We start from the raw sequence: 12065 nt of genomic DNA on the forward strand, positions 1-12065 counted from the left end.
ATTGTTGACCTGAAGAAGCTTTGGTAACTTCTCTGCTGTTGCCACAAAATAGATTAGTTAAAACTAACAATAGTCATAAGTATATGGCAATTAAAATATATAACAAATTGTCTAAAAATGGGTCAATCAAGCCTGACAAATTATTTAAAGACAATGTTCATAACTTCTTGTTAACTAATCCATTCTATTCATTAGAAGAATTTTTAGAAATGCCTAATATCAACTTAAATGTGTAATTTTTTTTTGGTAAAATTAATAGGTTAAGTGAACTGACGAAGTCTAGTGCATGTAACAATGCTGAATGACTAATAAAGAATCTGAATCTGAATCTGAATATGTAAACTATCTGCACGTGAATTCCGATTCGCAAAGCAGATATTCATTTTTTTTATTTTCTGTAAATTTGACTGTAATATTTGTATGAAATTTTATGTGTCAGATTTCTTAAGTGTTTGTTTACACAAGAAGAACAGAGGAATCAAGGGTAACAGGAATGGTGTTCTAGTAAAGTACACAGAAAGAAAATTAATCAGGTATGATACTGGAATAGCACATAGATATTAATGTAAAACAAATGCATAGAACCAAAATTTAATAGTAAATTTCCAAATTTAGAGAAGCAACTTGAAGACATTTTAACATTATATTGTGATAAATGAAACACAAAAATGCTGTTTGGTTAAAAGAAATGGATGTAATTAGCTGTGGAACTGAGAGCACAAAGAATACAGAATACAAAAGGAATGTGGTTCTCAACTGTTTTGTTTCTTTCTTTAACATGACTGTTATTGTTGCATAGGGTATCATAAAAGCACATTTTAAGTAGTTGTTTTTCTATGACATGAATCATTTTGTGAACTATTATTTGAGCAATACATGACAGAACAGCCTGAGAGCACAACTGAAATTAATCGAATGTGTTTTCCTTCATTGTTTGGCTTAGCTTACAAAAGTAATTACACAGTTAATTTTGACATTTGAATTATATAGTCCTTGAATAGTGTTAGAATTTAATTTCGTTTCTCTGTCAGGTTAACAGTGAACTGTATTTTTGGTGGCATACAATATGTCACACATATGCTTTTGCCACATTTATGTGGTTAATAAGAAACAACAGTTATTCAGACTCTCAAAAATAAGAACAAAGTTAAACAATGTGATTTTTTTTTAGTTTACAAATATCTCACTCAGTTTTCCAGATGTACAGCAAATGCTCTTATATTCATGTTAGTGTAAGCAGAAACCCAACCACAGAAAAGGTGTCTACATGATGTTCAGTCTTAACAAGCACAATTAAATCTGCAGTTATTAGCCATGTGTTTCCCACAGAAATACCTAAATTAGTAGAGCTCTTTTGTCATATTAGATCAGATAGTTTCTTGTTTGTATTAGTTGTGAAGGAAAGGTACCTGGAAACAAATGGATTTTGGTGGCCTTGTATTATAAATGCAGCTCTTCTAGAAAATAAAGATTCACAATAATTTACAGGTTGTATATCACATGAGCTAGAATTTTTCTGTTCATGTCTGAGTGAGCTAAAATCTAAAACACTTGTACATTAGAAGCTAGATTACTCTTTTGTATAAGCTTTAAGGTAACAGGACAAGTATTACAATAAGGCTTTAATTATTGTCATATGTTGTACATACAGTTTATTTGACCACATATCTTTTTCTAAACAAAATCTATCCTGTCATTCTCACACTTCATATCAAATTAGTTCTACAGTTTTTCTTTGTATTTACATCAACAACCAACTAACCTCAAAAATATCCAATTTTTTTTGTATTTTTTCTTTAAATAGTATTTCCAACAGTAACAGCTTATGTGCGAGATAAGAGCCATATAGCTCTGTGTGTTATTTGTTTCAAATCAATCTTCTTGTGATAAACTGTCAGAAACCATCAAATAACATGTATATCATTATTATAAACAACACTATCACTTCCCAAACATTTGTTCAGTTGTGTGTCCTGGTTTTATAACATCTTTACAAAATATTTTGTTTTTTACACATTGAAAAATTGCCTAGTAAGTGATACAATTTTTTCAGATGATGCAGGCTGTCAGCTTCATTAGCCAATGCTGTCAGTGAACTGGTACATCAAAAAGTTTTCAAGTTCTATGTCTAAGCATTTATGGCTTGTGTTACAGTTTGTTAACACACTTGAACACACAGTGTGACTTTGTAATATAATTGTCAGCAAAAAGACAACACAGAGCCATACAACAAGATCACACACACACACACACACACACACACACACACACACACACAAAATTTCGGCACAATATGAAGTTGCTGCAGAATTAGGCCAAAGCAATCATCATTCTTATTCTGTCTCATTTGGAAGCTTAAGAATGAATAGTCATCAGATGGCTTTTCTGCTATATAATTTTTCTATTATCTATGCACAAGAGTGGCTCTTCAACTTGGTATAAATTATTAAGAGTAAACAACTCTTACAGCCTCTATGTCATTTAAAAAAGTAAACAACATTTACCATTCATTCTTAAATACTCAATACAAGACTCTATTCCTATTTAAATTAAACAGATCATATATTTAGTTTCTTACATGCCAGACACCTCCCATCTCTGACAGTTAATTCTGAACACATCTGTATTTTATAACAATTCAGCGTTTTGCAAAGCTGTAATGCTATAGGAAACTGAATTCAGAAGTCACTATGACATTCTGGTGGGTTCATATACCCAAATACATTAAGTTCATATAAACTGGCGAAAGTGATGAACAACAAATACCATACCATCAGAATGACACCATACTTCTTGTCAAGTTTCCAACCATTAAGATGGGTTGTAACCACTAGAAATACAACAGTTGACAGCAGAGACAAAGTTGAGTATGTAAGACCTGAAAGAAGAGCATCCAGTTGTCTTATTTCAGCCTTCATCAAAGAAATGTGTGAAATAGGATAGACTTTTATAAGTGATTCACCGAACACAAGATTGAAACCTACAGTAACTTTTAAACTTTTAAATCGTCAACAAGTCTGCTTCTATATCAAAAATTCAATTTGACACATTTAGTTATTATTCAACTCCTCTCCAAGTTATTAACTGTGATTGTGCAACTGATATAAAATAACATATTTTCAAGATTTGTGTAAATGAGTAACAGCATTGGTGCTAAGAAAGCTCAATGCTCCTGTCACAGAATAAAACAGAATAGGTTTTGTTAACCTCTGAACATTTTTTTGTGCAATAGTTGTCACTGGAAATTGTTATAAATAGGCAGGATTACATGTTTAAACTATATTTACATAATTCATTGTCTAGGCTAAAGTAGAGTTATAGTATCATGAAGTACTTACATTGTTTACAACTACAGTGAGGGATAGCATGCTGATTGTGATGTACCTCTGATATTCAATGACAACAAAGATTCTGGTTTGATTTAAGGATGATGATTAAGTGTCTCTTGTGAAGAATTACTGAAAAGTGTGACCATGATATTGTCATGAAAATACTGGTAGCTTACATTGCCTCTCAGGTTGGGGCTGTTTAATGTCTAGTGATATGAGGGTTATTTGAAAGTAAACATGCCAAATCCAACCAAGTGTTCATTAAAAATTAGATATATTCATCACTAGGGAGTTATCTGTGATCTTTATTTATACAAAATAGGCAAAATGTGCACGTAAAAAAGTCTGGAAAGTAATCAGTTATATTACTTCTGGGAATCTGTAAAACCGCACGAAAGAGAATCTGGATTATATTCTGCTCAAGGATACATGTGATTAGGAGCTAGTTTTAGATAACTAATACTAATACTGTAGAAGAAAATGTGCAAGATGTAACTGACTATTTGTGAGATGGGAGCAATCCACACAAGAATGTGTTTTTGTGGCTTTTGACAGAGATTACCTCAAGTACTTTTAACGACTGTTTTGCTGATTTATATTTCCAGTAGCATAACAGCCAAGTGTGACACAGAACTATAGGGAGGGAGAGACCAGCCAGGAGCAGTATGATAGATAAGAATGATCTTTATGTCTCTAAATTTGATACAGACTACAATGACATTTTACTGCAATCTGGCAAATATAAAATTATTATTTGTTTGTTATGTCTTCCACAAGACTGTACAATCACTAGTGGCCAATTCAGAGCCATTCCAAAATTTCTTACAAATAAAAAAGAAAAGTTAATTCAGTTAGTATTTTATAACTGAAAGTAAAATGTAACTAAAATTATACTATTATTATTTCTTAAAGAGCCTATGCATTTGGCCAGATATGATTAATATCATTTATAAAAAGGGTAGATGGTGTGGTACACTCTTATCACATAATTTTTATTAAAATTTGACAGTTATTTGTTTCATATGAGCTCATTATAATCCTTGATTCCTTGTACGAGCTTTTCTATGAGTCTTAGTATTTTTCTAAGGTATTCAATAATTACCATTTTTGTCAAAATAATATTTATGTCTCCCCCATGACAATGATAGAGTGGTGTATGTGCCTCAATAATACAGATAGTTACTGGCTATGTGCAAGCACATCAAAAGGATATCTGTGGAGAGAGGCCAGGCTAAAAAAATGGTCTCTGAGGAGTAGTTACAGGGCCAGCAGACTGGATGATTGATCTGGCCTTTCAACATTAGTCAACATGGCCTAACTAAGTGAGATAATGTTAACAGATAAAAACAAGGGGTAACTATAGCTTTTAAATTCCCTGCTGACACTCAGATTTGCCGTGTGATTTACTGCATGGTAAAATATTCCAAAAGTAAAGTTGTCCCCTATTTCAATCTCTGCATGAGGACAGCTCAGGAAGATGTCATCAGGAAAAACAAATCTGGCTTTTTATGGGTCAGAGCATGGAATGTTAGATGTCATAATCAAATAGGAAGGTTAGAGAATTTGAAGAGAAGAGTGGATAGAGCAAAGCTAGATAAAGTGGTGGGTAGTGAACTGCAGTGGCAGGAAGAATAGGACTTCTGGTCATTTGAGAAAAGGTTTACCAACACAAAATCAAAGAAAGGGGAATGCAGAAGTAGGTCTAACAATGAATAAGAAAATAAGAATACAGGCCACCTAAGATCGACAACAGTAGCATAAGTGTATATGCCTATCAGCTCTGTAGATAATGAAAATATTGAAGAAATATATGTTGTTATAAAATAAATTATTCAGTTTGTTAATGGAGATGAAAATTTAATTATGGCTGAGGACTGACACACACCAAAAAAAGTTTTGCATCATCCCGGTTCCCAGAACTCCTGAAGATAAGACGCTGACTGTGGATATTGTATCACAGGCACAGTCCCTTTGACTGTGCAGAGATGTCACTAAACCCGCCCAAAGATGTAAACAACCATGCACAAGCAGCGCCTATTAGACGGAGTGAGTCCAACAGCCGATCAATTCCAGTCATTCCACCAGGAAGGAGGTACACGGCTCGTATTGTCTGTAGTTCAACCATGCCTTGACGGTCAATACTGTGGTTTGATCATGTCCGCATTATTATTTTGTGCCAGGGGGGACTCTCAACAAGGGAATTGTCCAGGTGTCTTGGAGTGAACCAAAGTGATGTCGTTCGGACATGGAGGCGATACAGAGAGACAGGAACTGCAGACATGCTCCGCTCAGGCCACCCAAGGGCTACTACTGCAGTGGATGACCACTACCTATGGATTATGGCTCAGAGGAACCCTGACAGCAAAGCCACCTTGTTGAATAATGATTTTCGTGCATCCACAGGATGTCGTCTTACAACTCAAACGGTGCGCAATAGGCTGCTTGATGCGCAACTTCACTCCTGACGTCCATGGAGACGTCCGTCTTTGCAACGATGACACCATGCAGTGCAGTACAAATGGGTCCAACAATATACCAAATGGACCACTCAGGATTGGCATCATGTTCTCTTCACCTATGAGTGTTGCATATGCCTTCAACCAGACAATAGTCAGAGACATGTTTGGAGGTAATCAGGTCAGGCTGAATGCCTTAGACACACTGTACAGAGAGTGCAGCAAGGTGAAGGTTCCTGCTGTTTTGGGGTGGCATTATGTGGGGCCAATGTACGCCACTGGTGGCCATGGGAAGCGCCATAACGGCTGCACGATACGTGAATGCCATCCTCCGACCAATAGTGCAACCATATCAGCAGCAAATTGGCTAGGCATTTGTCTTCATGGACGACAATTCATGTGACCATCGTGCACATCTCGTGAATGACTTCCTTCAGGATAACATTATCACTCAACTAGAGTGGCCAGCATGTTCTCCAGACATGAACCCAATAGAATGTGCCTGGGATAGATTGGAATGGGCTGTTTATGGACAATGTGACCCACCAACCACTGAGGTATCTACGGCAAATCGCTGTTGAGGAGTGAGACAATCTGTACCAACAGTGCCTTGATGAACTTGTGGATAGTATGCCATGATGAATACAGGCATGCATCAATGCAAGAGGACATGCTACTGGGTATTAGAGGCACCGATGTGTACAGCAAGCTGGACCACCAACTCTATTCTCGCTGTATGGTGGTACAACATGCAATCTGTGGTTTTCATGAGCAATGAAAAGGGCACAAATGATGTTTATGTTGATCTCTATTCCAATATTCTATACAGGTTCCAGAACTCTCGGAACCGAGGTGATGCAAAACTTTTTTTGATGTGTGTAGTAAGAAAAGGAAGAGAAGAACAGTAATAAACATGGACTGTGGGAAAGGAGTGAAAGGGGGAACTGCTTGAGAAAATTTTGAACAGACTACAATTAAATAATTGTTAACACCTGACTTAAGAATCATGAAAGAATCTCATATAGCTGGCAGACACTCAGGGACATTGGAAAGTTACAGACAGATTATGTTGCAGAACAACATAGATTTAAAAACCAGACTTTAAATTATCTTGTGGAGGTACATTATACAACAGACAGTTCTTCACTTGGTGCAACATTGAGCACTGAGTGAAGCAACAAGGAATTGACATAGATTTAGCAGATGCATAGTCATTGTGTGCAACATGTACTCCATTTGAAAATTACTGTGAAGTGGCCATCAGCAGTTAAACACTGAACACAGTGTCCTGAATTCTGGTGCTAACTTACATATCAGCACTTCAGGAAAGAACTGCATCCATCATACCCTGTTATGTCACGTATTCCAGTGTAAGACAGTTGGCACACATATTACTATAAGTCAGAGCAGATACTCCTTCAACCCAACTGGCCTGACTTAATTGCAAGTGGAGGCAAAGCCAAATTTCACACAATGTTGATGACTGTTTTCATATAAACCATGAGTATGAGAAGAGTTAATCTCTGATATTTTTTATTATTTATGCAAATGTAAAAATTCTGCTACACATGAATATCCTATGTGACTTCCACAGATCTTCAATCATGTATGAAAACACATCATCCCACTTGAAGTATGGGGGATTTCATTTCTAAGAAACTATTTGCCTGAGTATCTGGATAAGCATTATTGGTGGATACTAATTTGACCACAAATCTTTCCAGCCTGGCCATTACACTTATTAATGCTGTTTTGACAATGACTTGTCACAATTACTGGAAGGAGTGTGGCTTATTTATTCTAGTGTACATAGAGTATCACATTCGAGCACACTTTATTTACAGATGAAGGCAATAAATGAACACACACTGCTCAGGGCCAGCAATTTGGTTAGCACATCACCAGCCTGAAATCAGTGGATATCTACTTGTGGGGTCACTTTAGGACACAGATCATTCAAGTAAACTGATAATCCAAATGTAAAGGACATTTGGCAATTCAGGATGCTTGCTATAGTATTTGGAGCTAATCCCAGTCTTCCACAGCATATGTGTCAGTCATATCTGCATTGTATTCACTTTAAGTGGATGTTTAACCCTTTGTACTCCTTGTATTCCAAAGAAAAGAAGCAAAACACCGATGCTGAGAATTTCTGGATTTTTTTGTCTGCTCCACTCTATGATTATTTAAAAAGAGAAGAATTACCTGCATTTTGTTGGTTAGTTTGAGTTGTGTCTCCAGCACAATGAATAGCACACAGCGTGAGTACCAGTTAACATAGCATGCATAACAATTGTGTGGGCTGTCTAACTGCCAAGAAATAGCCTGTTCACTATCCATCTAAAACGTTTCAATGAGTTTTGTATCATTATCATCAGACAAAGTGTTGGGATGACGTGTTCTGTGTATGCATATAGCCACTGGACTACTGGTCTCTTCTGCTGGCAGGATAATCATGCAACTCTGGAGGTGGGTGCTATCTATGGTGGTGATGGGGGAATGGGGGTTCTTTGGTTTGGAACCAAGTGGAGAGTCTCAACCAAAGTCTTCGTCGCCTCTGCGATAGTCTTAGGTGCAGATTTCTAGAGCTGCATTACAATGTGGGAATTTGTAGGACTCCCCTTGATAGGTCGGGGGTGCACTATACAAAGAAAGCACCTACTTGCGTAGCAGTGTACTTGTGGAATGTGCATGAGGGATTTTTAGGCTTGACAGTAGTTTGAGGTTCTCTGAAAAACACTCACCAGTCAAAATGAAACGAGGGAAACCAAATGGCTTTCAGAATAGAGACACTTTGACTGAAAGTTGAGTGTGACAGTGAAGTCATATGGTTGCGTGTAACAGGTGTAGGTCAAACCAAGTTAATTGTAGGGTGTTTTTTACCAGCCAACTTATTCTGTTGTGACAGATCTAGAGTCATTCAAAGAAAGTCTACTGTTGACAGCATGTAAATACCCAGACCACGTAATACTAGTTGGAGGTGACTTTTAACCTGCCAATCATAGACTGAGATGTGTATGGATTCATTGTGGGGGTACAGACAGACACTCATGCAAAATACTTTTCAACACGTTATCTGAAAATTGTCTTGAGCAGCTAGACCGACAGCTAATACACAATGGAAATATCTTAGACCTTATAGCTACAAATTGGTTGGACCTTATCTACAGTGTTGTATAGAAAGAGGGATTAGTGATCATGATGTCACTATAGTAACTATGATTACAAAAGTTAATAAATCATTCAAGAAACCTAAGAGAGTGTTTCTGCTACACAGAGCAGATAAGCAGTTATTGACATCTCCCTTAGACAGTGAATTGGCATCACTTAGTTCCAGTAAGATGCATGTAGAGGAATTATAGGCAAAGTTTAAGCAGATTACAAATTGCAGTATGGTGAGTTATGTACCTAGTAAGTAGATAAAGGATGGAAAACACCCACCTTGGTTTAATAACAAAATTCAGCAGATGCCGAGGAAGCAAAGGATGTTGCACTCTCTTTCTAACAGGGAATGCATAAATGATGACAAGCGAAGGTTAGTAGAGATTTGTACATCTGTGAAAAGATCTATGTGATAAGCATATGACAACTACCACCATCACACTTCAGCAAAAGATATGGATGAGACCCCGAGATAGTTCTGATCAGTCCATTGTAGACCATTCTGGTGTGGCAGTTGAAGATAGCAAAACAAAAGTCAAAGTTTTAAACTTCAAGTTCAAGAAATTGTTTGCACAGGAGAATTGTACAAACATACTGTTATTTGACCATCAGACAGGCTCCCATATGGATGACACAGTAATAAGCATAGAGAAACAACTCAAAGTTTTAAAACAAATAAATCACCACTTCTGGATGGAATCCCAGTTTGATTTTACAAAGAGTACTAGCTTGGATTTATCATGGATCTCTCACCCAGTACAAGTCTCGAGCAACTGGAAGAATGCAAGTAATAACAGTATATAAGAATAGTAAAAGACCAGACCTGCAAAATTACAGAAAAATATCCCTAAATTCTGTTTGATTAAAGAATCCTTGAACATATTCTCAGTTCGAAGATAATAAACTTTTTTGAGACTGAGAAGCTTATGTCCATGAATCAGCATTGTTTTAGAAAGCATCATTCGTGTGAAACTCGGCTTGTCCTTTCCTCACACGATATACTGAGAACTATGGATGTAGGGCAACAGGCAGCTACCATATTTCGAGATTTCTGGAAAGCATCTGACACAGTGTGCCATTGCAGGCTGTTAACAAAGGTATAAGCATATGGAGTAAGTTCACAGATATGTGAGTGGCTTGAAGATTTCTTAAATAACAGAACCCAGTATGTTGTCCTCGACAGTGAGTGTTCATCAGAGACAAGGGTATTGTCAGGAGTACCCCAGGGAAGTGTGGTAGGACCACTGTTGTTCTTTATATACATAAATGATTTGGTGGACAGGGTGGGCAGCAATCTGTGGTTCTTCACTGATGATGCCATGGTGTATGGTAAGGCACCAAAGTTGAGTGACTGTAGAAAGATACAAGATGACTTAGACAAAACTTCCAGTTGGTGTGACAAATGGCAGCTAGCCCTAAATGTGGAAAAATTTAAGTTAATTCAGATGAGTAGGAAGATCAAACCTGTAATGTTCACATACAGTATTACTACTGTCCTGCTTGACACAGTCAAGTCATTTAAATACCTGGGCATAGCCTTGCAAAGCAATATGAGGTGGAATGGGCATGTGAGACCTGTGGTAGGAAGGGTCAACTTCATTTTATTGGGAGAATTTTAGGAAAGAGTGGTTCACCTGTAAAGGAGACCACATACAGGATGCTGGTGCAATATATTCTTGAGTGAGTGTTTGGGATACATACCAGGTCGGATTGAAGGAAGACATCATAGCAATTCAGAGGTGGCCTGTTAGATTTGTTACTGATAGGTTCAAAAAAGATGTAAGTGTTACAGAGATGCTTCAGGAACTCAAATGGAAATCCCTGGAGGGAAGGCGATGTTCTTTTCGAGGAAGACTACTGAGAAAATTTAGAGTAGCAGCATTTGAAGCTGGCTGCCAAACAATTATACTGCTAACAGCATACATTGTGCATCAGGACCACAAAGACAAGATATGAGAAATTAGGGCTCATATGGGGGCATATATACAATTGTTTTCCCCTCACTCTATTTGCAAATGAAACTGGAAAGGAAATGACAAGTAGTGGTACAGGGTACGCTCCATCACGCACTGTACGGTGGCTTGCAGAGTATCTAAGTGGATGTAGTTGTAGATGTGCCACAGATAGTTGTGGAGAAACATGATGCACTGAGTCTTGGTGTCTGTCTATTCTGTCAACAGATGTCTTCAGAACAGATCATTCCTATTGTACTTTTGTAGGCATGGAATCCCATGATGTGCTGCGTTGAAACCCACTATCCCAGTTTATTAGGTTGTTGTGCAGATATACTTCTATTGCACCTTTGACAATTGAGTCCCAGAACCCAATGGCGCTGCATAGCTTTTTCACCTGTTCAGATTCAAATGTTTCTTCCTTGTTGATGCTATGCTCTGCCAACTCAGGCTTGTTTGTCTGCCCTAGTCAAATATTTCTTATTTGTTCTGTAGGACATTGGGAAATGCATCACTATGTCTGTCCAATGTATTGCGTCCCACATTCACACTCAATACTGTGAACACTCAGGGTCTGCAGTTCTAGCAGACTTTTTTTCAAGCAAAGCATATCCTAATTTTCTTTGTTGAATGGAAAACGGTCTTTATTTGATGTTTTTTCCATTCTTCTCTTCTATTCTCTTCTGTCGGTGCACCTGCAAATGACAGGAATGCTTGCCTTCTTCCTCTTATTCTGGTTAGTCCTCCCTTCTCTTTCCTGTCTTTAAGGCACATCTTATTCACATCTATTTTTGTAACCATTTTTTCAGAAAGTTTCCCGCAGATGCTGTAACTCATTCGACAAGCTCTTCCTGTTGCAGATGGACCTGGTTCTATGTGCTACGATGTTTATTACCAGGTTGAAATGTGCTGGATGGTGGCAACTCCAAGAGTTAAGGTAAGGGTCTGAGTGCATCTTTTTCCTGTAAACTGAGTGTCCCAATGTGCTGTCTGAACTACTCTTGACCAAAATGTCCCAGAATGGTATCCTTTCATTTTCTTCTATGTCCATGGTGAACTCGATGCTATCATTAATACCATTCAGATTATATAGGAATTCCTGTACGTTTTCACTGCCATGTGGCCACACAAAAAATGTGTCATCTACATATCTGCAGAATGCCTTC

General features: G+C 37.4%; 1 protein-coding gene across 1 annotated transcript in view; it reads right to left on the reverse strand.

Moving 5' to 3' along the window:
- Positions 1–696: 696 nt before the first annotated feature.
- Positions 697–12065, reverse strand: part of LOC124788751 (probable sodium/potassium/calcium exchanger CG1090) — a 123309-nt gene continuing 111940 nt past the window's right edge. Inside the window, exon 10 of the mRNA XM_047256032.1 lies at positions 697–2878. Coding sequence (XP_047111988.1) covers positions 2679–2878 — 200 coding nt within the window. The 3' untranslated portion in view covers positions 697–2678. The remainder of the gene's footprint in view (positions 2879–12065) is intronic.

The sequence above is a fragment of the Schistocerca piceifrons genome, chromosome 3 (assembly GCF_021461385.2).
Source record: "Schistocerca piceifrons isolate TAMUIC-IGC-003096 chromosome 3, iqSchPice1.1, whole genome shotgun sequence".
Classification (NCBI taxonomy): Eukaryota; Metazoa; Arthropoda; class Insecta; order Orthoptera; family Acrididae; genus Schistocerca; species Schistocerca piceifrons.